We start from the raw sequence: 25633 nt of genomic DNA, 5'->3' as shown, positions 1-25633 counted from the left end.
TTTCCAGAGGGGTTTCTAAACACCAAGAAAAACGGGGCACTGCTTGTCTCAGCCTGGCCCTTCCTGGGGTCCCAGCACCTCCATGGGCCTGAGGACCGGTGCTCCCTGGGTTTCTGTTGCTGCAGCCGCTGCTCTTTTCATTCCAGGTGCCTGCTGTCCCCTTTTCTGGTTGCAGGGACCAGGCTCTGCTGCTCTGATCTCAGCAAGACCATGCTCAAATGACAAGCCAGCCAGCAATTGCTCCAGCATCCAGCACTGCAAATTCAGTGTCAGGCATGGAAAATCCAGCTGGGCGGCTGCTGTCAAGTCTATCGGGTATCCTGGGCCAAAGCTCCCCCTGGCAGAAGTCCCAGCCCTGCCAGGGCCAGCAGAGCGGGGCCATTTGGCTCTGGCAGAGACTTGGGGGGTGAAAATTCCTGCTGCTCTACCCACTGCTCGGGAGGCAGAGCTCAGCCTCTCCCAGCACCCCAGCTTGCCTCAGCCGAATCTGGCATGGCGTGCACAGCCAGCCGGGAGCTGGGGTTTTGCTCCACGGGGCTTGAGCCTGGGGAGTTTGCATCCCATGAGGAAGGGGCTGCTCCGGCATCACTGCTCTGCATGAGCTGCCACCTGCACCACAGGGGCTCAGCAGCAAGGGCCAGGTCACCTCCCCTGCGTCAGCCTTTGCATCCTCACCTGGGTGGTGGGGAAACTGAGGCATGAACCTTCTCCATGTCCTTCTCTGTGAGGGAGTGGCTTTCTACCTGCACCTCATTTTCCTCTTCCCAGGGCTTTTTTCCAGCACACTTTTAGCCCTCTTCACAACCAGCAAGCCACCGTCCTTCAGCCCCAGCTCTCCTGACCCTTTGGTTTCACAGCACACGGCCACTCCTGCCGAGGCACCAGAAATCCTAACAGCCATTAAACTGTCTGCAAGAGCTCCATGCACGGTCCAAAGGGCTCCCCAACCCCATAGCTTTAAAAAGCTGCTGACGGAAAAACAACAGGCCAAATGCATCCAGGGAGTAACCCTTCCAAGCCAGGGACTCGCCCAGGGACCAACCTAGCCCCTTCTCTTTGGAAGCGATTTCTGGACAGGCATCAGAGGTTTTCCAGTCTCTCCCTCTTTATTACATGCAAAGATTTACTTGCAAAGAGCTGCTTCGGTTTCTCGAAGCCAAGGCAGCCGTGCTGCCTATTCCCCCACCTGAAAAAGCCATCCCCTTCCTCCTGACCTCATCCCAACTGTTGCCACAACAACCCCCGGCGACGTCACTGGCGGAGGATTAGGGCTTCAGGTGGGGAAGGAGCAGCAGGAGTAGCCGAGGCGAGAGCCAGAAAGGAAATGAAGGGAGATGGGGGGAGAAGGAAAACTCAGCAACAGCCCAGCACCGGGACAGGGGATGGCTTCCAGATTGCAGGTCCGGTCGGTCCCACACCGGGGATGCTACAGAGCCGTGTGGGGATGCCTTGGGCCCAGAGAGCCCAAGGCTCGAGGTGGAGCAGGGGAAGCCCCTTGAGCCATCACCCACTCCTCTTGCTGCCGCTGCCACTGCACTGCTCTTCGCTCCAGTCTCCGGGGAAGGGCTGCCTTGCTTGGGTGAGCATCTCGCTCCAGAGGTGCCGAGGGCTGGGTTGGCTAATACTCATTTCTTCTTGCTTCAGGATCAAGCCCGTCTTATGTTTTATTAAGGTTTTTTTTCCCCTCCCCAAGAAAACTTTTTGTAGAAAATTCTCTGGGACTCGAGAAACAACTTGCCAACAGCATTTGTGAGGTGGATCGGAGACATGTTTCTACAGCGATACCTAAAGGATGGTGCTGGGGAAGGCACAGCTCTCTTTACGTAGATCTCTGTTTTCAGACAAGTCCAGTCTGACAAAAAAACCCAACAGAACCAAACCCAGCCCTAACACCTTTCGCACGGAGCAACCCAAGGGGATGCGGCTGCATCCTCCTGGAGAGCACGGTACCCGTGGCTCAGCCTCCTGGCCCTGCGCCTCAGAGGGTTTCGATCCTGTCCCAGCTAGGCGTGGGTGCTTGCCCCATGTTTGCCACCCCTGCTCGCACAGCCCCTGCCTGCAGCCCCTCTGCTCTTCTCCAGCCCAGTTCACCATCCAGCCTCTGCCAGGGGCTCTCCCCTTCCCCAGCTTTTACTGGCACTTTATGCACAGGGAGATTAAAAACTCCGCAAGTTGGTTTGTCGGAGGTGCTGAGCGCAGGGCCTGCAGGGAGCAGCGGCTGCTCAGCACCTCTGCCTGCCAGCCGGTTTGTTTTTAACCCTCCTGGGTTTACCAAAGCCAACTCAAAGAGGGAGACGGGGCAGCGGCCCTGGCGAGGGGATGCTGGCGGCAGGCTGAGAGCACAAGCAGGAGATGGTCTTGCTCGCAGAGGGCATCAGCCCCAGTACAAACACTGAGTTAAAGGTTGGACTCAATGATCTTAAAGGTCTTTTCCAACCTAAATGATTCTATGATTCCGTGAGCTCTCGGGGACCGGCAAACCCCAGCATCAGCTACCGGCGAGAGCCGCGTTTTGTGCAGGGTGGTTCCTACATCCCGAAGCTGGAGCCCAAAACAGCAGCGGGGCTACGAGCGGCGCGGCTGGGTGCGCTCCGCTCCCTGCGAGCGAGTCCCGGGCACCGGGAGCCGGCGGCGGGGGCGCCCGGGGATGAGCATCCTCGGCCGGGAGAGGTTGGGCCGGCTCCCCCGCCGGAGCCCCGGGTTCTCCGGCAACGGTCTGGCTCTCTCTTGTGGCTGCTCAGCCCCGGTGCAGCCTCGCTGCTCCCTCCCCGCCGCCCCCGGGCCGGGACTCAGCCCAAACCCTCCGGGAGGCCGCGGCGACACGCGCCTGTCCCGGGTGTCCCGTCCACGCAGGACACGCGCGACGCCTCCGCCCGGCCCACGGGAAGCAGCCGCTGCTGGCACCGCTCCGGCTCGCACCCTCCCCGAAAGAAGAGCCACAGCGTCGCGTGGGGCAGCGGGAAAAAGCGCCACAGGCTGCGTGAGACCAGCGGCCCCACCGAGACAGCATGTCACGGGTGGGAGGGGGGGAACGGAGGGGAGGACAAACCGCCCCCCCACCCCCCCCCGGGTGCAGCACCCCAAATCCCCCCGCTGCGATGGCAAAGGGGCTGCGCCAGGAGCAGCGGTGACCCTGCCGCCCGGTGACCTGTCCATCCGTCCATCCGTCCATCCCCGCAGGCAGAGCCCGGCCGCAGCTCATCACACCCACCACAGCCCCAGCCAGCGCTCCCTCCCTTTTATATCCCACTTGGAGCCTTGACACCGATTTTTTTTTCCCCGTGGGTGGCTCACAGACTGTAATTAAGAACCCTTCTCTCCCGCCTGCCCCAGCTCCCGTGTCCAGCAGCTGCTGTTTAAGCGAAGGAAACCCCCTTTCGTCCTCTCTCTCCTTTATAATTTCCCCCCCCCCCCCCCCCCCTCCTTCTGAACATAAAGGGATGACAGCGCTCCAAGCCAGGGTCTTTTGCATTTCTGAGTTGGTTCTGTTAATTGGAAGGAGGGTTAAGAATCTGCAAGGTCGTTTCAATCTACATCTGACCTTCAGAGTAATCCTCTATGCCAACACCAGAGCATGTCATTAAAATGAGGCCCTCTACCATATCCCGGCATCCCTTTATTCTCTCCTTGTGCACATTAATTGCTCATAAGTTGATTTGATCTCCCTATTCTGCAAGAAGTAAATTGCCCTCTTATTTCGCCATTTTCATCCTGTTTTCTTAATTAGGCCCTTAAAAATCTCTAGGGCCTCAGCCGGGCCGCAGGCCTCATCCTGGGAATAAATTTTGATCTCAGCCTGATAAAGAGTGAGCAAACCCGGAGACTGAACAATGTCATTCTCCCCCCTCCCTCCCCTCCACACTATTCTCTTGACATGAAAAGGCTATCAGTTTTTCTCTGTGTTAATATAGGAAATAATTCACACTTCAGGCGTTGTTCTCTATTTAGTGTTCACACTCCCCAGATAAATCAAATCAGGGATTTTTTCTTTTTTTTTTTTTTTTTTTTTTAAGTGTCTGAAACTACTTACTCTTTCTCTCCCCCCCAGCCTCCTCGCTCCCTTTTTTCCCCTCCTTCTTCTTTTAATAAAGTTTCCAAGATTAGCCCCTGTGATTTTCCATCCTGGGAAGTCTATTTTAAGGTGGATTTTTTTTTTTTCCCTTCCTTGTGTGTCTAACGCCATGACGGAGGGGAGCGGGGGGCAGCGGGAACCTGGCACGCGGCTCCGCACACCGAGCGGCACAGACAGGGTCTGCAAACGTGGCATGTGATGAGTTTTGCCAGGCACGGGCTCAGCCCCCTGCCCAGCCCAACAGGGCAGCAGGAGACTTTACAAGCACATTTTTCCCCCCTGCTTGTGCTGGGCAGGAGGGTCCCCAGCCTGCAGCAGGTTTGCAAACAGGAGGTGGGGGAACACCCCACCCCAAAGCCTGCTTGTACCAGGGGTCCAGACCCCCAGAGGGGTTCTGCAGCACCCAGGGGTGACGCTAAGCCAGCCCCAGCAGCGAGGAGGGGGCAACGAAGCCCCCACTCAGCCCCACGCCTGCTCCAGGGGCCACCTAACAGGTAGGAAACACACCTGAGCTCCTGGGAACAGCTCCACCATCGCTCTCACCAAGCACAAACCGGAGCAGCCACCGCAAACCTGTCCCACTCCCAGCACCGCACTCAGCCCCAGGAACACAGCTCCTTCCAGCTCTGCTCTCTGGGGCCTTGTGACTATTATTAATTAAGGGGCCAAGCCTGGTTCCAATTAAGCAATCAGCAGATGGGTCAGCACCTCACAAGTCCCAGCTGTGCTCAGCACCGGGAGCTGTGGACCTCCCCGAAGCACCTGGCTGCAGGGCTGGCACCTGGAGGGACGGGCAGGGGGGACCCTGAAAACCCCAAACCACCCTGGGACCGGCTGAGTGAGAGGAACATCAGTGCATCCCCCCTCTAACCGAGCCAGGCTTTCCCGCAAAAAAAAAACCCCAAACCCAGCCCCCAAGCAGCCCCCCAAATCTAGGGCAGCTCCCCTGTGAGATGGGGATGCTGCTGCAGCCCAACCTTCGGGCACGGCCTTGGCATCGCTGGGGGAAAGCGGCTCTGGGTGCTTTGAACACCATGACCCTCCCTCCTCTGGGACGAGAAGAAACAGCCCACGCTGCAATGCTCCGGGATGTTGTAAATAAATATATTTTAATGATTCTTCTTCCATTCCAGTTCATTCTTTTATACATTTATTTATAAAACAGTAGTAAAATTTTTTAATCAGAGCACAGTGCATTACAAAAGAAAAATAAAACAAACAAAAAAACCCCAAAAGATTAAAAAAAAATAATAATAATCCACAACGGTTTACTCACGGCCGGGGGAAGACGCCACGTCTCGCGCTGAGCAGCGGACGGTCCTCTGCCCCCCGGTGCCAGGAGCAGGGCGCAGAGCGGGCACGCACCCCAGCCAGCCCTGCACGTGCCATGTACCACCAGCGAGGGCCCAGCAGAACCACCTTATAGCCACGATAATCCCAAGCGACCAGGGATTTCGTAAGCCCGCCCTGAAGCACCCACGCAGACCCTTTGGTGTCCGCAGATCCACAGATCACCCACACCTATAGGTACTCAGCACAGCATATGGGGCGCCGCCGCCTTGCCAGGGGGGATTATTCTCTTTACAGGCACTAACGGCAGCGCACGAAGGACGCCAAGGCCTCCCGTGAACATGTGGGGTGAAGCAGCCCCAAACCTGCCAGCGCGCATCCCCGTGCCCCTCACCCGGCGCCCCGACGTCCCCTCCGCTCCCTTCCCTGCACCCCTGCAGGGCAGCAGCCAGACCCTGCCCTGCCCCAGCGCTCTACACCTCCGACATGTCCTCCCTCTTCCTTTTCCCCTCTCTTCCCCGCCTTCTGCACTTCCTCACACCCTCACGCCCGACAGACACCTCTCCAGGGGGGCACCGGGGCCATCCCCCCACCTCACGATCCCAAATCCAACCACGATGGAGCAAGCTTGTCCCTCCTTGGCTGGGCTTTCCCCTCGCGGTCCCAACCCCGTGACATCCCCCATCCTTGGTCCAGGACGGGCTGCACCCAGTGACCCCTATGGGTGGGCTCCTGTCCATCCAGCCACAGCTCCCATGGCCCGGGGGGGTGATGCTGTGCTATAGTGCAGGATCACAAAGGGGTCTCCTCTCCCCAGCCTTCCCTGTGCTCCCCTTTGGGCTTTACAACAAATTTGTGCAGTATTTTCCCTGTGAACAGCGTCCCCCTCCCCTGCCCAGCTCCCTCCCCACCGCCAGCCGGGCTGAGAAGGCAGAAGATGATGCAGAGCCCAAAGCAGCTCCCCATCACCGAGCCGTCCTGGCTGGGGAACGAGCTGGCGACGCTGGGAAGAGAAATAAACCCTGCGAGCCTAAGGCAGAGAGCGGCGGCTCAGGTTTGGCAATCAGTACAAACCGTTCCCTGGTCCCCCAGCCAGAGCCTGGACCTCCATGCCCAGATGTGGGGCAGGACACCCGCTTTCAGCAAGTATTCCCCCCCAAAAAAGTGTAAAACCCCTTTATCCTTCCACCTGAAGAGCCACAGCTTGGCGTTACGGGGCAGAGGCAGCTCTGTGGGGATGTCTCGAGGAAGGCTGAAGGTTGCCTGGCACCATGCAGCCCTTGTCCAGAAGCCAGCAAGGTTTTGAGGTGGTGGATGCTGCCAAACCCTGAAGGGGGGTCCTCCTGAAAGGTGGGGGTCACAGCAGGGGGTTGGGCGAGCATCAAACACCCTGTCCCGGCCAGTTTGGAAGCCCTCAATGTCGACCCGAATTCGTAGCCTCAGACCCAGCTCACTCAGACAACACCCCCCACGCCCCATGAATTAACTTGCTCCAATTAAGCACCTCTTCTCCCTCCAGCCCTGCAACCCGGAGAGGCAGCGCGTGCTCCGAGGAAGGAGGAACTGTGAAGGATGTGGCACCGTGAAGCATCTGCCGGGCTCGGAGGCCACCGCTGGGGAAGACTCGTTGGGGATGTGGCAAGGAGGCAGCAAGCCAGACAAAAAGCTCTGAGCATCGTCCCTCTCCTCCCAGGGACTCGAAGGTTCCTGCCCGCTCCGGCTCTGGGCCAGCACCCTGGGGAAGGGGGACAGTCCGGGAGGGTTTCGCTGAAAGGCAAAGCAGCCGAGATCACGCTCCTGGGCTGGGGAATCTGCAGTCAGGCCAACGCCACGGCAAGCCAAGAAGGTCTGCTCCAGCTCCTGGCAAAAAAAAAAAGCTTGCGAAAGACACGGCGGTACCCGGCGAGCCTTGATCCGAGACCCCCGTTGCATAGAGAAAAGGTACTCCTACGTAGATTCAAGTGCGTGGCAGGATGGGCTCCCCCTGCGAGAAGAGTGCCCTGTAACTTCACTAACCAAACTTGAAGGTCCAGTCCTCGCCCCCAGTGTCGGAACAGCTCCTCGTCACAGCATGTCTGCGTCCTCCATGCTGAAGCTGCTCCGGCGACTGCTGGCCTTGGAGGCCTCCGGGGACATCGCCGAGAACAAGGGATCGGAGGCCAGGGGCAGCATGGTGTCCTGCATCAGCATCAAGTCCAGCTCCTTCTTGGATAGGGAAGGGAACGAAGCACTGTGGCCGGGCTCCAGGCTGTCCGGGAAGCCCCGGGAGCCGTCGTCGAAGCTCAGGCTGTGGGTAAAGTCCAGCTGGTGGTAGGGAGACTGGGGTGGTGGAGGCAGCGCCGGCTGTGGCTGTGACTCGGGGTCCGAGGGTGGCAGCAGTGGCTCCAGCGTCCCCTCGTCCCCGCCGGCTTCTTGCTTGACCACCTGCTGAGCCAGCTCGGCCACGTTGACGCCCGAGGGCGAGGAGGTGGGCAGCCCGTGGACGCGTGCCTGCATCTCCAGCTCCTGCCAACAGAGCACAGGAGGTCTTTGGTGGGGACGTCACACACGGGGACACGGCACGCGGGCATCCAGGGAGATGGCAGGGACAGAGGGACCAAGAAGCTCACAGGGAAGGAGCCCGCGGAAGAGCTGAAGGGTTTAAAATGGCGACCCATGCAAAGCTCAACAACACTCGCTGTGGTGACCTGAGCCTCAGACGTCTGGTTTGTCTGAAGACTTTGCTCCTGGTGACTTGACAGCCATCAGAGGGAGGGAGCCCCTGCCCGCCCCCTCGGTGGGGCAGGAGTGAGCTGCTTGTGTGGCTGGAGCAGAGCGGAGGGAGGGAAGAGCACAGGGAAGCTCACCTGGATGCGGAGCAGCAGCTGCTTATTCGTCATCTCCAGACGCCGTGAGTGATTCTCCAGGTCTCGTGACCTCTGCAAGTCCTTCTGCATCCTCTTGATGTAGTCCACAGACGCCTTCAGGATTGTCCCTTTGTTCCAGCGCACGTCTCTGCCGTGCAGGATGGAAAAAGAGATTGCCACCTGCATGCCAGCAACATGTCCCCTCAGCCCTGCTCCACCAAAAAGCCCCTCTGCAAGCATTGCCTGCCATGGGGCCGAGTATCGAGCAAGCCCACGCGACCCGCAGTTATCCCAGCCCCACAGAAACCACTGATACGTACAGGTCGTTAGCCTTGGGGATCAGCATCCCCAACTCTTTAATGCGGTCGTTGATGTTAAACCTTCGCCGTCTCTCTACTGCAGGGCGAGAAGAGAGGGAAGGCGGTGAGGAAGCAGCAAGAGCAGGAGAGGCTCAATGTCCCGCCGACCCCACTCGCCACGCTGCTGCTCCCAGCTCGCGGGGCTGGGAGTCACCGTCGTGCCCCGAGCCAGACCCTCTGGAGTCGGGGGGGCTCAGGATGAGAAACCTCTGGGGCCAAGCCTTTGGCACCTTGCTTCTGTCCATCGCCCCAGCTGGCCTGACCAATACTACTACCAGAAAGACTGGCCTGTCTTTCTCAGTGCTGACGGGAGAGACAACAGGGTGTCTCCTGCACCGCAGACATTTTGCAGAGCCGGGAAAGAGGGAGCCATGGCAAGGGGCTGTGGGGGTATTTCCTGAGGGCGAGATGGGATGGGAAGGGGGACCCGGCTTGGAGAGAGGGGAACGAGGACGGAGAGCGATGGGGAAAGGGCTGCGGGGGTGGGAGAGGGAAAGCTGTGCCACCTGCGGGCAGCCAGTGCCAAACTCACTCAGGTTGTGATTGTCTTTCTTCTGGCGCTCTTTCGCCAGGGCTCGGCTCTCGGCATCTGCAACGGAGACCCACAACATCACCCGGAGGGGACAAGGCTGCATCTCTCCCCACGAGCATCCTGGGCTGGTGTCGGAGCACCCCAGCATCCCCCAGCACCCCCCTCCCCACCCACGGGGACAGGGCACCCCCGGCCAGCTTTGCTGCTCACCATCACCGCTGGCTCCCCGCTGGCTCGGGGGGCCAGGGACGTACCTGTCAGCTCTCTCTTCTGGGTGAGGTCGGCGGGGCAGGAGCTGCTGGTGACACCTACAAGAGAGGCCGTCACCTGGGGGTCCCCGCTATAGACATTCATGTGACTGCTGGACATCGGCAGCTGAAAACCAGAGGTACAGGTGGGTTAGCTCCATCCAGGGCCATGGGACCAGGGTTCAAGCCCAGCTGCTTGGCCTCTGGGATGTGAGTGTGTAGCCCAGGCAGATGTAATTGTCTTCCTGGGCCCTTAAAACAGCTATAATCAGAGTAGCAAAGAAAACAGGACTTCAAAGGGCACAGCTGATCCCCTCCCACGGCCAGCATCTAAAATAGGGCAGATGAATCACATCCGAGAAGGGCCCGGCAGGATGAATCCCACTGGGAGGCACAAACTGGCATACGGATCCGACCCAGGAGACGGTGCCACTCCGAGCGAGCTTCTGGCTGGGAAACCTCTCCTGGTACCAACGTCCCCCCGCGCTGCAGCGGACACTTGGTCCCTCCCCGCGCCCCTCTCCCGCCTCTCCGGCTTTTTATAAGGGTTCCCAATTGTCATTAAAGAGGAAAAGAAGCTGAAGAACTGGCTCTTGCAGTTGCAAAAGGGAGATCTCGCTGCCTCCCTTCCCCCAGCCCCAGGTCCCCAGGGACACCCACCCCAGGGACGAGGCTGGGTTGGGCTGGCACCCGGGCATCGCCGCAGGGACGTGACAGAAGGACAGGTCCCCTCTGCGCCACCTCCGTCCCTGCAAGCACAGGGCTGTGGGACCCTCAGGCCACCCTCCCTCGCGCAGCCCGGGGTCTGATCTCTTCCTAACGCGCATCAGAGACTCACTGTGTTGGGCATGTGGACTTCGGGGTTCATATAGCCCAAAACGTCATCCAGGCGCATGATGTCATCGATGACCTCATCAAACTGAAAGGGAAAGGCGTAAGGTCCCAGTGGGCTTCTTTGCCCTTTCCAGCACCTTTGCCTCCCCCAGCAGCCCGGTGACACTTCCTCACCTCCCGCTCGGGGTTGGAGCCGATGTTGAGCATGGCCATGGGGCTGTTGGGTGCACTGTTGCCCGCTGAGGAGGACATGACGTGGCTGGGTCGGACGCCGGGGGACGCGGCAGGGGGTGGCTTGGGAGAGTGGCTGACGGGGCTGACGTGGGCAGCAAACTTGTTCCCGTAGGTTTCGGAGAGATAAGCCTGAACCTTCTTGTCCCGTGACTTCTGCAGGTGGTACGTGGTGGGGTTCTCCAGGTAGGACTGGACCTGCAAGGAGACAAACCATCAGGGATCTCCCACACCCCCTCGGCCCCGGGGGCAGGGGACACACCCCCAGCACTGTACCTTGAGGACCTCTCCGGGCACGGGCGGTGGGGACTGGTAGTGGACGGGAGTGTTGATGGCCGGGGTAGAAGCCACCGGCATCCGCTGCTGCTGCATGTAGTTCATCATCATCTGCTGCTGCATGCGCTCCCTCTCGGCCTCCTGCTGCGCTTGCTGCTTCATCAGCTCCATTCGCAGGCCGATGCGCGACGCCATGATGCACCGGGGGGGAGGGACGCGGGCGCCCGCCGGGCACGGAGGTGACCCTGAGAGGAGGACACGGCACATCAGGAACAGCCTATTTTGCAGCAGGGAAACTGAGGCACGGGGAGGGAGCAGACATCCTGCAGCACCCGTACCAGCCGCTGACTAAGCCAGGACAATCACCCTAACGCCAGACGGACGGGTCTGCCTTCCTGCCACGGCTCCCTGCCGTGCCACCGCTCTCCCTGGGGACAGCCGGGGTACCTCAGGGGGGACGGGGAGGGCAGGGAGCAGCTGGGACCCCGCGCCCGGCAAGTGTGGACTCACGTACCGCCGGGTTCAGCTGGAGCGTGCTTTGAGCCACCAACTTCCAAAACACCGGAGCAAAGCAAGAAGGGCCGGGAAAAGCCAGAGCCCAGGAGCAGAGCGAAAGGGAAAGAGAAAGCAAGGGAAGAGCAGGAAGAAAAGGCCGGCGGGTGTCAGGAGCCAGAGGCAGGGTTTAACCCTCATCCCGGCTGCCCCGAAACCTCAGCTCCGGCGTGGGATGAACAATGCGGCTTCTGTGCGGGGCCGGCACGCGAGCACGGAGGCGGGGGGGAGGCGTGCGAGGCCCCCGCACCGCACAGACCGGCCCTTGTTCCCCCGTACAAAGGGGACGGTGGCCCGTGGAGGAGGTGGAGAGGATGCCGGGGCGAGGGGAGCTGCCCTACCCGGACTCTCCGGGGCACGACGATGGCTTTCCACAGGGCTGGTTTCCCAGGCGGGGCTGGGATGGGGATGCGGGAGATGCCGTGTGGGATGGGGGTCTGGACCACAGCATCCGCAGGGTGGGAGGGAAAGCGGAGCACAGGACCCAAAGCAAATGCTGCCAGGGGAACAGGCAGGAGCCAAACACCCAGGGTTTGCTCTGCGGCAGCGTAACCAGACAAATCTGGAGGGTTTTGCTATTTAAATACAATGTGTAATTGCAGACAAAGGGGCCACGGCGGCTACAACACACCGGGGTTTCGGCGAGGCATCTGATACACAGTGCCATGCGATATCCTAAGGGGGAAATTAAATCAAGCCAGCATGGACAGAAATACGATTACATGGATCAAGAGCCAGCTATTGAACGGCAAGAGGAAGGTAATTAATTAGACATGGTGGCCCATCTAAAGGGGGATGGGAGAAGAGGAGCCTGGGACAGTTATCAATCGGAGCTTCGTTAAGACGGCTGTCACAAACTGCCTTAAAGGAGGGCACAAGGGGATGATGCTTGAGATGAGCAACAGCAGAGCCCTGGGAAAGGACCCAGTGGCACCGGGGACAGCCCACAGCAGATAAAACAAGGCTGAAGGGGCATAAACCACAGCTGATGCACACGGAACGATGCAATAACCCCAAATATTAAGGGCAGGGTGAGAGGAAAAGCTTCCAAGAGCTGCGAGGAGATGGGATGAGCCATCGTGGCATGGAGGGACTGGCCGTGCTTTGCAAGCCCAGCTCACGCCGCACAGCCGGGGCACGGCCGGGGCAGGGAGGGGGAGAGACGCTGGGGCCCCACGAGCCAGACATTTTGGGGGGGCTCCCAGCACCAGGGGAGAGGAGGAAAGGGATTTCAAGCCGTGCACAGGAAACTTTGCGGTCAGCTCCCGTGTTTGCAAGCAAGCAGCTACCCATGGCCCTACAAAGCACCGTGAGCAGCAGCAGGGCTAAGCGTGCCCCGTGGGTGGCTGCACGGGGACCCTGGCTCGATGGTGCAGGGTGGGGGGACGGGACGGAGAGGGGGAGGAAGCTGGAGTGGCTGGCACCTCCGGCGGTGGGGAAACCCGGTTTCAAGGGCGAGGAGGGAGCTGCCTCGCTGCAGAGCCGGGGGGATCCGGGCTCTTCTCAGGAAGGGCAGCCGGTATGTGGGGGCAGGATGGTGTCATGTGAAGCATGCCAAGGCGTAGCCACCCACAGCACAGCACCCGCTCACCCCCGTCGGCCCCGGTCCCATCACCCTGCCTGGCTGTGGGATCCCCCCAGCTGCCCCTTTATAGGAAACGGGGGCGGGGGGAGCCAAAAGCGCTACCCTCTCCCCTGGGAAACTGTCGAGAAGGGGAGCCGCCGAGGGCGAGGATGGGGAAGGGTGGCCAGAGCCCGATAAGGAGAGGGGGGAAATTAGGTCAGGTTTAAAATAACCTGCTTGGTTCTGCTTGGCTTCCCCCCCGCCCCCCAAAACACTGAGCAGCTTCTGCTTTCGCTCTGAGTCAGCCCCGGCGGGAGGGTGGCTGGCGTGAGGGAGGCAGCCGGCAGTGGGAAAGGATGGGGATCCGGCCGGCGCCGCAGTGCAGGCACCCCACCCCAGGGCACGCGCCCCACCCCAGGGATGCATCCCGCCATCCCGTGGTCCAGGGGGGGCAGAAATAAAGCACGTGGGACGGCAGCTCCATCCGGGATGTCCGTTATTCCTGGGAAGGCGAAAGATGTTAGCATCCCGGAAAAAGCACGCCCGGTGGCTCTCCCGCTGAGCTGGAGCCACCCCCATGCCAGGGGCAGCCCCAGCTTAGTCCCCGCCTGGAGGGGACCCTGGCGAGGGTCCATCCCGGTGCACGGGCAGCGGCTTGCCTGGCTCCGAGCGGGCAGCACAGCCGGCCAGGGCATGCCCAGGCATTGGGTTTCCCGGCGGGCGCTGCCAGGGCACCTGCTGGGGAGACATCCCCATCGGTCACGGAGAGGGAAGAGCAGAGGAGGGGAGGGAGGAAGGTAGTGGGAGGCCCAGGGTGGGCGATGGAACAACAGGAAGGGGATGGAGAAGAAGAGGGGCTGAAGGGCGGGAAGGTAGGAGGGAGCAGGGAAAGGGTGGACAGCCCTGGCAGCTCTCCGCTCCCTGACGCCACCTTTCCTGCCCGGAGAGCGGGGACGGGCGTCAGGGCGGACACAGGGTGGCTTTTCCATGCCTGGAGCAGCCAGTACCCAGGTGGGCCCTCGACCCCCTGCCCGTAGCACAGGGTGTGCTGCCCATCGCCGACCATCGGCAGGAGAAGCCGCGGAGCCGGGCTGATCCTGACCCCGGCTGCAGCCCCCCAGCTCCACGGGGGAGCCCAAAGCACCTGCCCGGGGTCAAGCCAGGAATGCAGGGAAAAGGGACCCATTTCCCAAAGGAAACTCTACCTGTGCTCCAAAAACCCTGCGACCCTGCCCCTGCCTCCTTGGAGTGGGGGAAAAAGCTAATCCCGCTTTGTTGCAGGATCGCATCCTAAAGCCAGAGCAGCTCTTCGAGTGAAAACCTCCCTGGGTGCTGGAGAGCAGTGGGCTCCATCAGCGCCTGCGGGCTGTCCAGGCACCAGCCGTGCTCCACCACCGCACACCAGACCCACCGCTGGGACAACGCGCAGGGCCGGAGCCAGGGAATTAATCTCCCTTCAAAATATCTCTGCTGCTGTTTAGCGACACGGTTATTTCTGGACCTTTCTTGCTTTTCTTCTGGGGGTGTTATTTCATCAAGAGCCCAATGTGCTCCCCCCACGCCGGGGCGGCACTTGGGGGTGGCTCCAGCCAGAGGATACCCAGCGGCACCCAGAGCTGCCCTGACCCTCGCTCGTCCCCCACAGGTCTTTGCACGGCCCCGAGCTGTTCCCCGTCCCTGCGGGAGCCCAGCGGCACCGCAACCCAGGCCGTGACAGACAGTGGCATGGGGTCGGCTGCTCAGCAACCGCCGGTACTTTCTGGAGTGACATCGGGTGCCGCTCCGCAACGCGCGGGGCCGGGCTGCCGCTGGACCCACTGCGGAGAGCCGGCGTGGGGCACCCGGTGCCACCCCGAAGGGACAAAACACCCGGAGCCGCACCGCCATCCCCGTGCCCAAGCGGCACCCCACCTCCACCTCCCCGAGCGCATCGCTGCGCCCAGGTGGGGGTTAGAAATAAAAGCCGCCGTGAGGCAGTTTCCAGATTTAGCCCCTGTGAAATACAGGGGGATCGCGTTACCCTCCCTGGGCGGCTCACGGGGAAGCAGCACCCGCGCTGCCTGTCCTGCCTGCAACGTACAGGCACACACACACACACACACGCTGCAAATGCAACACATCTCCTGCCCACCCCTTCAAAAGCTGGAGGGAGAAGAGGGGAGCGATGCCCTGCTCAGCCCTGGAGACAGAGCTGAGAACCCCCAAACTCATTGCACCGAGGAGCTGCCTGCCCAGCCCCGCTCCCTCACGTGTGTTTATTTCCCGGTCGATCGTGGCCGTTTATGAGCGGAAAAATCAATCAGCGGCTTCAGCCGGGAGCAGGGACCCCTGGGGAAGGAAGGGAGCCAGGGCGGGGGCCGTGCCACCCACCCACCCGCTGCTCTGGGCCGCTTCATTGATAACCAAGAGGGCAGCGAAAAGGAAAGGGAGAAGAAAGAAGTGAAAACAGCTCTGCTTCTTGCTACCAGCAGCAAGCGCCCACCGAGCCTTCCTTCCTCGTTTTTGGTTTTCAAATACTGGGGGGGGGCGGGTGGGGAAAGATGCAGGGGCGGCGAGCGAGGGAGCCCGGCGCACCCCAGCCCGGGCAGGGTGAAGCACCCGCCACCGTTTCGGGGCAGGCAGCGACTGGTTGGGTCCAGGGCAGCCGGGAGCCTGACGGTGTTTGCTCTGCACCGAGATTTGCTCCGACAGCACCAAGCTGCCACCCCGCCGGGCACCCGCAAAGCCACCCCATGGGTGCTCGCAGCCTGGGGACGGGCTCCGCTGCCACCCCGCTGTGTGGGGAAGGGGGACGACGGGGCAGGGGTTACCTGGGCACGGGACAGTGGGGCCAGGGGGTTCTCCGGGCGCCGGGGCCAGCAGGTCGCAGCTCCTCCGTGCTCCTCGCCGGGGCCAGCCCGGCTCCTGCGCCGGCCCCGCGTTTCCTCATTTTCAGGACCCTGCTTTTAACGCAGCAGCAGCCACGCGGGGTGCAGGGGGGGGAAGTTGCAAAAAACCTCCAAACCTGCTTGTTTTTCTCACTGCAACACAGGAGTTAGCAATCAAGCTGAGAAAAAGTGTGGCAAAAATAGATGCAGCCAGTGCCGCCGGGCTCTCCGGGGTGCCGGAGCCCAGGCTGAGTCTGCCCCACTGTGTCCCCTCGGGAGCTGCCAGCAGAGCGGCTGCAGTGCTGCCTGCGGTGACATCCCTGCCTGAAAATACACAGGGACAAAAGCTGTCCCTTGTCCCTCCGTGTGCCTGGAACAGGTGCAGAGCAAGCACCAGCACTACGCAGCCGGATCCGGCCCCGCACGCTGCCAGGCAGCATGCGGGGTCCCTCCGGCACCCATAGCTGGTCCCCACCAGGTCAGCGATGCCAGTGCCGGCCGGCACCAGCCAGGATGGCGATGGCAAAGCCAGGGGATGACAAGGACGCCTGTGTGATGCCCCACGCAGCTGGCACGGTGCTGGGGACTCCCCCCACGCCCCCATTGAGCAAAGCTGCTTTGCACCATGTCCCCTTTGCACCTGTGCTGGGTGTGCCACCATCCCACAAGGGCACCACGGCACCTCCCTGAGCACCGCCAGCAGATCAAGCTCCCCTGCCGGGGAAGCCCCCCTGCGCCGGGCCGGCGAGCCACTGCCACGCCACCCTGCCAGCGACGCGGCTGGCACCCATCTGCTCCCACGCACCTGGGACCGGCCCCGTGGCCTGTCCTTCGGGGCACTCACCCTGACTTGGCAAGACCGCGGGGGCAATTCATGCCGTGCCAGCGTACCCGCTGTGTCAGGGGTCCGGTAATGCCAGCACCCAGTGGGAAGAAGGCCGGGGTCCTTCATCTTCATCGGCTCACGGAGGAGCGCAGCGCCGCGGTTGACAGCCCCAGAAAGGGGCAGCGGGACAGGGTCCGGCCCGGGGTATTAGGAAGGGATTCCTCATCACAAGGGTGGCAAAACCCTGGCAGCGGAGCAACCTCCATCCTTGGAGACCCCGATCTAACGCCAACGTTGGCCATGCTTGGAGCTGGACCAGAAGGTCCAGAGGTCCCATCCAGCCTACGTCCCTCTGGGATGAGGATGGTGGTGGAAAAGGAGGGGATTGGCCCCATTTCCAACCCCAGAGAGCAACAGTGCCCTCCCCATCACCCACCCAGCGGGCAGGAGATGGGTCGGGCAGGAGATGGGTCGGGCAGGTGGATGGCCAGAGCCACCCCAGCCCTGTCCGGAGGCGCCTTCCCCACACAGCGAGCACGCAGCCCTGAAAGGGAGAAGGAGAAGGCAGAGGGAGTTGGCAAATAAAAGCCGGGGTCAGTTGACAACACCAGCGAGAGACTGAGTCACTGGGACTGTTTTTAGCCCCGGCATCTCAGAAACGTGGACCATGGCGTTGTTAACAGGCGCTTGGGTCAGAGGCCAAATGTTTTCTCTTCCATGCGTTAAATACCGCTCCTGGAAGCGGCCCAGGTATCCAGCACAGTAAAAATATTAACACAAGTCTTGTATGACAGCAAGACCCCAGCTAAAGTGATCCCCAAACTGCCCAGGTAAGCTCGCCTCGCCGGGGAGGTGTCAGGGAGCCGGCAGAGAGAAAAGTGTCGGTCCCTGGGTACCAAGAGCCAGGGCTGAGTGTCCCTTGTCATGGTGTCACCCCCAGGGCAGAATAAATGGGGTCCATAAAAAAGCCCCCTGGTTCTGGTGGTGCCAAGGTATATCCACGAGAGCCCACCTGTGCGTGGCAGCCGTTACGGGGTTAATAATACACAGCCTTGCTCCGATGCCTCTCCTTCACCCCAAAAAAGCCCCTCTGCCCGGCGCGGCACAGCTGGGGGATGGCATGCACTCCATCACCCCAGCCAAGCACAGCGGCTGGAGGCTGGCACCCGCGGGCCAGATTCGGGTGCAGCCCCCGAAGCAGGGCTGGGGGAGGCAGGGGGACCCCTGGGACCCCACCACGGTGGGGCCGGACCCTGGCTCTGCGGCTGCTCCAAATTGGAGCAAAAGCCCTTCCCTCAGGGTGGTTGGCACGGTGCAGGAGCCCTGATTGAAACATCACTGTCCGACTGACCGCCCGGGGAATTCACAGCCCGCCAGCGCAAACAGCCCGAGCCGACAAGTTCCTGCCCTCCCCTCCCGCCCCCCGCCCGACAGCAGCAATTAAAAATAAAAGTGTTAACAGGCAGAAGGACGTTCCTCGGGCGAGGACGAGCCAACGGCAGTGCAGGGGCCGGGGACGCGCCGCGGCCGCAGCCCAGCACCACCCCAGGCTGAGTGGTTAATCAGCCCCGTATCATGTCCGCCTTTCAGCGGGGAGGCGAGGAGAGGAGCGGGGTGACCTTGGAGGGGCCTCGGCCGCGCCGGCAGGGAAGGACGCGCGGCCGCACCGCGTCCCACTCACCTCGGCAAAGGTCGCGCGCTCCCAAGCGCGCGGGAGAGAGCCGGGAGCGGGGCCCCACGCACAACCCGCGGCCAAAGAGCAAACCCCGTCCTGCTCCAACGCGGGCTGACTCTAAACAACTTGGGTGTTGGTGGGTTTTTTAAATAACTGCATAAATGAGCAATAAGGGGAACCGGCAGGACAGCACCATCCCTGGCCCCCAGCTTAGTTCCAGCAGGGCAGACGCAACACACCACGGCGCTGAGGTTTAGAGGCACCGCGTGCCCCAAAATCCTAGAAACCACCCCGGAAAGTGGGGATGCTCAGCAAAACCAGCCCTTGAGGTCCATGCGCCCCAAGTTCATGGTGCCACTTGCCGCGAGCAGAAGGCGCGAGGTGACAGCGGCTGCCCCGTGCCCCCCCGGCCCCCGGTGTCGGAAGCGCTCCCAGCGCCGCCCCCATCCCTCCTCCCTCCCACCCGCTGCGGCCCCGTGCTGCTGGAAGGAGGTAATATTTATAAATACGCTGCGTCCAGCCCCCAGCACCCGGCCAGGAGGCTTCTCAGAAGGCAGATTTCATGTAACCGTACCGCAGGCAGCAGCCCCAGCGCCGCGGCCGCCCCATCCATGGGAGCCGCAGCTGTTCCCCGACCCCAAGAATAAACAAGTTGGGGACAGCCTGTGACTTGTCCTCCCAAACAGTCCCGGGGCTCTCCCCGCAACCATCCCAGCCCCGGCAGCACCTCTCATGCCCCGGGGAGCACCCAGCCATCGCTGCTTACCCGCAAAGGAGGAGTTTCTCCTCTCCCCTCCTTTCCCCCAGGCTCAGCCCTCCACTGTCCTGCTCCGTGAAGGTCAAACTTGGCTCTCGGGAGCCCCCGCTGCCAATCCAGCCCCTGCCCTGGCACTGTGCTGGTGCAACCAGTCAGGTCCTCGCTACGAGTGCTGCCGCCTCCCCGGCACGAGTTACGCCGGTTTGACCATGAAGGAGCCCAGAGGTTTTTCCCACCAGGCTGGGCTTCCTCCAGGCAAGATCTTCACCTGCCCTGAGCCTGGAGCGGCCCCCCGAGGAGCGGCTGCGGCGCCGAGAGTGGCACCCACCCTGCTGCAGATAAGGCGGGAGCTACAGCCAGGGCTGAGCCCGCCGGCACCCATCCTCCCCTCCTCCAGTGGGGTTTGCAAGCCGGGAACGGGGAAACGCTCCCTGCATGCCGGGTGGCTGCAGACCCTGCTCCACCAGCCTGACCCGACTGCAGTCCCCTTCTCGTTTCCTCTTAAAAATTCCCCACCCCATGCAATTCCCCTGAAATTCTGGAGAAACGGCCTGGGCGAAAGCCGAAGCTGCTGCCCTCGCTTGTCCCTGAGGCTCCAAAAACTCCCCTGCCCGTCCCCAAGCTCATTGCCAGCCGCTGCCGCCAAGATGTCCCAGCCCGGACCCTGCGTCGGGGAGCACCCGCATTCTCTCCGCTTGCTCCCGATGCAGTGCAGGGGGATCCAAAGGTGCCCAGGTCAGGTGCCCCCTCGGCCCTGCTAGTTTTGGCACCTGGGCGCTACCGCAGCAGCTGCACAAACTGCACCGGAGGTTCGGCCACACGCTGAAAGGAGAATTTACAGCTGAAGCACAGTCCCTGAATAATGCTGTGCCGGGCCTGCGGAGGGGAAGGGGCTGAGCCAGGGCGGGGTGATGGGAAACCTTCGGCTTCGCAACTGTTTATGCAAGAAGTAAATCACTTTCATTAATAGTGTGCATGTATGGGAAGGAAAAAGAGGGATGTAACTGGCAGGGAAGGATGTTGCCTGGGTGTTTCAGGTTTATCCAGAAAGAAAGTTGCACCAATTTAACTAAAGGAGGGGATTTAAGCAGACAGCCTGCTGAGGAGTTTGTTCGGAGTTGAATGCACTTGTAGGAAGGGTGACAAAACCCCGACAGCAATTCTTAGAAGAGTCTTTAAAAATAAGGTGGCACAGCCTCCTTGCAAAGACTGTAGGGACCGTGGGGCCAGGGCGGGCCATGTCACTGAAAGACCTTGAACCCTCCCCAAGCGACCCCATCCAGGCAAACCCACCCACCGCCCGCTGCAAATCCCCTGGGCCGCACAGCGGTGCTTGTCCCCGTGCTCCCGCTCCCAGCCCCGTAGCACCTACCTCCCCGAAATGCCTCCCGAACCACCCGCCATGCCTCCAGAGATGGAGCATCCCCCACTCCCCGAGGGGCTGTGGAGCTCTGCCTCTGTCCTACGGACCTACGGCACAACGCAAGCTCCCAGCGGCCAGGATCCGGCCCCACGCCATCCTCCCGGGCCGGATCCCCCCCCGCCGTGGCACACCAAGCTGCTTCGGGCGAGGTCCTTCCAGGCAGGCACCACGCAGCCCCATTCACCTCTGTTGCTCAGGGCTCGGCCCTGAGCCCGCAGGGAAATCGTGGGGTTTCTTTACTGTTTTCCTTTTTTTGCAATTTAATATTTATAGCTTTGCTCCGCTGCCTGTTTGTTCAACAGAAAGCGAGGGGGAAGACGTTTGGAGAAGGGACGGCTTCTTCGAAGGCTGCTGTCAGCATCAGCTGGACAGGACCAGGGCCGGCATCGGTGCCGGGATCGTACCCGTCATTCCTAGTTTTCTCAGCAATGCGCCACCTCCACCTCCAGCCAACGCATGGGTCTCCCTTGAAGGCGAGGAACAGGAACCGGAGCTCATCCTGGAGCGCGGGGCTCGGCCTCCTGCATCCCTGGGCTGACCGTGTCCTGGGACCCTACGTGCATGCAAATCCACAAGGAAAACCCGCTCTGACCAAAAGCCAAGTGCCAGGTGCCAACCCTGCGGTGGGGCACGACCTTGCAATGAAATCAGGGGGAACCATCGGGGGGCTCTTTCTGGACATACCGGGGGGGGGGGGGGGGGGGGAAGATGAGCACGTATTTCCTGTCTGCGTGTTCACAAAGAGATCATCCTTTTCGTCCCTCCAAGCATTACACCACCAGCGCCTTCCCCTGCGTCAGCCACGAGGGCGACAATGACCGCGGCTCACCCCAGGAATCACCGGCTGCAGGGGGGATGCGCCCCGGCTGCCTCTGCACCGGGACTGCACCGTGGCTTGGCAAAGCCCGAGCTGCTGCCTCCCCCGGGCTTGCGGAGGTGATGCCACCGCAGAAAGGCCACCACGGGATGACCATAGGGCTGAAGCCAGCATGGCACAGCGCGGTGGCAGGTACACGTCACACCTCCGGGCAGCCTCTGCTCTTTTACGGGGCTGTAAAATGCCCAGCACTGGCTCCTGCGGCTGCAAAGCGCCCTGTAAATCTCCCACAGCAAAGAGAGGGTCGGGGAAGTTGCCACAAAACGGCTGCCACGGGTCAACACCGGTGCCGGCTGTGGCCACGGGATGCCATGATGCTTCCCCGGCGACATGCCAGTGATGCAGTGCCACTGCCAGGCTGCAGCGCCCACGCCAGGGACATCGCTGTGCTGAGTTGACCCTGACAAGTTGCTTCCCCCCCCAGCCCGGTTCCTCTTTGACCAGCGCACAGGATAACCCCACACAGGGCAGTTATGAAATGGCTCCCTTTCAGTGGGTGCAGCTCGAGGTGTCCCCCCCCCCCAAAACCCAAACCACAAACTCCAGCTGCCCCCAGAGACGGAGCCCAGAGGTGACGGGGATGTGCCATGCCCAGTGCCGGGAGAGCTCCGTCCCTCCCCACCATCCACCTGCACCCCCCAGGAAAGGAGGGAGAAACAGCGATCCAGGGCTGAGATCCCCCCCGTGCCAACGCAACATCAGGACCCCAGCACACACACACACACACCCCCCAGCACCCCGCAGCACGGGGAGAGCCGCAGGGAGCCAGAAGAGCATTTCTACCCTCAGTACACGTGCTTTTGGGGGGGTGGGTGCCCCCAGCGTGTCCTCCCCAGCCCCATTTCCCTGCAGCAGCTGTTTCTTTCCCCGCAGGGCTGTGCTGCTCGGGCTCCACGGCCACCCCACCCTCAGCCCTGGAAATGTCCCCCCGCTCCGATGATTCATCACTTTGTCGCTCGCGCACACAGGGCTCTTCCCTTTCCCCACAGCACCGCCGAAAACCAGCAAACGGGGAAACCTCGTCACGGCAAAGGCGGTAGCAGGGCAGGGGGGGACCAGGAACACACGTGCCGTAAACTCGGCGCCGTGGAGCGTGGAAAAAGAAATAAAGACCTGGCTGGAATCACAACCTCCATCCCAAACACCCGGATGCTGGAGTCGCCCCGTTGCTGCCAGCCCCACCCCGGAGCGGTTTCCTACTGATAAGGGCGGGAGGGAAAGCCAGCATCCCTCGGGAGGCAAACCCAGCATCCCTCGGAAAACACGCCGGCTCCCCTCCACACACCGCAGGGTCAGCATGTGCTGCTCGCAGCCGCCCGCCACGGCCATCGGGCACCCACCCCTACAGCCTAAATCTGGCGGTTTCTCACCTCCGACAGCCCAATTCCCAAACACCCACCGACCCTGGCAGTTTTCCCCGCCGGATCCCCCGGCAGCAGGTAAGCGCAGGCTCAGCCGCCACCAGCACCCGCAGCAGGGAGAAACCAGCCCCGTTCCCTCCTCCAGCCGGAGGAGCAGCCGTGCATGAAGCCAAGCAAACATGGCAGGGGAAACTAAAGGGGAGGCGGGGGGGGGAAAATCCCCCAAACTCCACACCTTCGCTGTCTGCTCGACTCTCTGCTGTTATATAAAAATAAAATCACAAACTCCCCCCATGCCCCAAGGGCCGGGAACGCGCAGAAGCACTGGGATTCCTGGAAACAGGCCCTGCTTGTCCCCGGACTTGCATGGGCTTATTTATTTATCTTAGAAGAGCACAACAATAACCACCATATTTTCTCTCTTTTTCTTTTTTTTTTTTTTTTTAAAGGAAATTTCCCCATCATCTGACTCACTGAAGCTTTAGAGGACACGGGCATGAGGGCTGGCGTAATCCTTCCTACTTCGCAATTAATTAATGAATATAATTAATCGGCGGCTGTAGGTTAAGTGCAGCCCCCTCCTATGCCCCCGCCAAACTCCTGCTGCCCCAGAGGAGCAAGTTGCAGCCTGGGGGGGGGGGTGAGGGGTGTCTTCTTGGTGATCCCCTCAGAGCTGTGTGCCGTGGGGTACCCCAACTCTTCACCTGCCTTTTGCAGACCCCAAAAGCAGCAGGGCTGGGGGGGCGGCCAAGCTTGCAGGGGGAGACCCGCTCTCCTGCCCCCCAGGCCGGGAGGGATTTGCACCCTGTCCCAGGGGACGGGGTGCCCGGAAACCCCCGAGCAAACCCAGAGCTCCGGGTGTCAGCACCGAGAGCTGGAGCATCCGTGCCTCAGTTTCCCCACGCGTAGGGTAAAGGGGGCGGGGGCGGGGGGGAGGGGGTTTACGCCGGTAAAGGCGACCCGAGCAAGTCACGTCCGGCTGCCGGCGGGCCCGCAGCCCCTGGGACCCTCGGCCTTTTGGAGGGGGCACCCGGCCAAGCTGCCGGAGACCCCCGACCCCCCCAACCGGCGGCTCAAACCCGGCAGCGCCGGGAGCAGCCGCAGCCCCGGCCCGGCTGGAGCTTCCTGTAAGCGGGGGCCGCTCCGGGGGGGGGGGGGGGGGGGGGGGGGGGGACGGGGACGTGTGGGGGTGTCGTTATTATTTACAGCAAAGGAGGAAAAAAAAAAAAACACAACCAACCCACCCCGCGGCTGCGAGTTCAAAACGCCCCGGGATGGGGCAGGAGCGGGGGGGCCCCCCAACACCCCCCCCCACCCCCCCCCAAGCCGGGCTCCGACCCGAGGGGGCCCCGCAGCACGGCTGCCCCCCCCCCCCCGGTACCCCCCCCCGGGGCACTCACCCGGCGGCTGCGGGGGAGAGGCGAACGCCAAAGGAAACAAAGTGGCTCGGCTCGGCTCGGCTCGGTTCGGCTCCACTCGGCCCGGCCCGGCCCCGCTGCTCCCGCGCCGAGGGAGGGCAGCACTGCCCGTCCGCCCGGCCCGGCCCGGCACGGCCCGGCTCGGCTCGGCCCGGCCCGCTCCGCTCCGCTCCGCAGCACGCCGGGAGCTGTAGTCCGGAGCGGGGCAGGGCTGCCCGCGCCTGCCGGGACTTGTAGTCCCCCGCCTCGGCCACAGCAGAAGTTTGGGTTAGGTGATTTCCTCCCCAAAAGCGGGTTTTTCCACCCCCGGAGCGGGCCAAGAGGCGGGGTGCCGGGGCGGGGGGTGAAGGCAGGGCTGTGCCAGGGTCGTGCAGTCCCTTGCACGGACGTTGTGCGGCTCCTTGCACCGGGGTCGTGCAGCATTTTGCACCAGGGTCGTGTGGCCCCTTGCACCGGGGTCGTGCAGCTCCTTGCACCGGGGTCGTGCAGCTCCTTGCACCGGGGTCGTGCAGCTCCTTGCACCGGGGTCGTGCTGCTCCTTGCACCGGGGTCGTGCTGCTCCTTGCACCGGGGTCGTGCTGCTCCTTGCACCGGGGTCGTGCGGCTTCTTGCACCGGGGTTGTGCAGCTCCTTGCACCGGGGTTGTGCAGCTCCTTGCATCAGGGTTTTACAGCTCCTTGCACTGGGTCACGCAGCTCCTTGCACCGGGGTCGTGCGGCTCCTTGCACCGGGGTCGTGCGGCTCCTTGCACTGGTGCCAGAGGCTTGCTGCAGCCATGGAAGGTTAGCAGTGACCTGGAGACATGCAGGGTGGTGGGGAGCCCCAGCAGCATGTGCCTGGCTCGAGGCACGGGGGTGTTTGGCCCCCTCCAGACGGGACCCTGGGGGTCTGGCAGCTGCCGGGGGAGCTGTGCGGGGAGTGCGGAGCTTTTAGTGCGTGATAAACTCTCCGGGGACTGGGGGCAGCAACGGGAGGGAGCAGTGGGGACCTTGCCCAGCCAGAGGCAGCAAGCCCCGCTGCGCCCCGAGTCCCCAGGGCACAGTGTGACCCTGCCACCGGGCTGCCCGTGGCAGCAGGACGGCATTTCCCTCTCAGTGGCTGGGAGCTCCCTGCTCTGCAGGACCCGCTGTGGCAGATTTGGCTGGAAACAGCAGATTTAACAGGCGGTCACATGCCCCAGTGGGGTGACTGTCATCTGACCGGGAGATGGGTGTCAGACAACGGCGATGGGCCCTTCAGCGCTGCATCACCCGTGCATCGCCCCATGCTGGACCTCGAGGACCAGCCTCTCGGGTCCAGTCCGGGCACCCAGCACTGGCCTGACCTGTCTGACACTGCATCCAGCAGCTCTTCCTCGGGGGGATCCAGACACCCCAAGCTTTGGTCACATCACCCATCCTTTGAGGCTGCAGCAATGAAGAGATTTAACCCTCGAGAACAAAACCAGGGCGTTTTCCTCAGCCTGAGTGTCCTTGCATGACGCTTTTTAATCCCTAATTTATTTGCAAATATGTGTGGGCAATTCCCCCAAACCTGATGAACCGAGAGCTGTTCACACGCAGCTCCCTATCTCTGCACATCCTGCTCCGAACTGGTTTCTGAAGCCTCCAGCGACCGCACCGGCT

General features: G+C 62.0%; 1 protein-coding gene across 1 annotated transcript; it reads right to left on the bottom strand.

The window, feature by feature from the left end:
- Positions 1-6092: 6092 nt before the first annotated feature.
- On the bottom strand, positions 6093-24131 carry TFEB (transcription factor EB). The gene is made up of 9 exons (XM_076358067.1): positions 23991-24131; positions 10689-10933; positions 10356-10610; positions 10186-10266; positions 9354-9474; positions 9100-9156; positions 8529-8604; positions 8209-8356; positions 6093-7867 (listed from the first exon to the last, which is right to left on the bottom strand). The coding sequence occupies exons 2-9, from the start codon at positions 10881-10883 to the stop codon at positions 7427-7429; spliced, it is 1374 nt and encodes a 457-aa protein (XP_076214182.1). The 5' UTR covers positions 10884-10933; positions 23991-24131; the 3' UTR covers positions 6093-7426.
- Between the last annotated feature and the right edge of the window lie 1502 nt (positions 24132-25633).

Source organism: Aptenodytes patagonicus, chromosome 22, assembly GCF_965638725.1.
Source record: "Aptenodytes patagonicus chromosome 22, bAptPat1.pri.cur, whole genome shotgun sequence".
Lineage (NCBI taxonomy): Eukaryota > Metazoa > Chordata > Aves > Sphenisciformes > Spheniscidae > Aptenodytes > Aptenodytes patagonicus.
The sequence above is the reverse complement of the archived record's forward strand: the minus strand, read 5'-3'. Positions and strand labels throughout refer to the sequence as shown.

Coding starts and splice junctions, on each gene's coding strand:
- TFEB (XM_076358067.1), bottom strand. CDS start 10,883: ATGGCGTCGCGCATCGGCCTGCGAATGGAGCTGATGAAGCAGCAAGCG. Junction 8,357..8,528: donor ATCCCCAAGGCTAACGACCT/GTACGTATCAGT, acceptor CCTGCACGGCAG/AGACGTGCGCTGGAACAAAG. Junction 7,868..8,208: donor AGCTGCTGCTCCGCATCCAG/GTGAGCTTCCCT, acceptor CTCTGTTGGCAG/GAGCTGGAGATGCAGGCACG.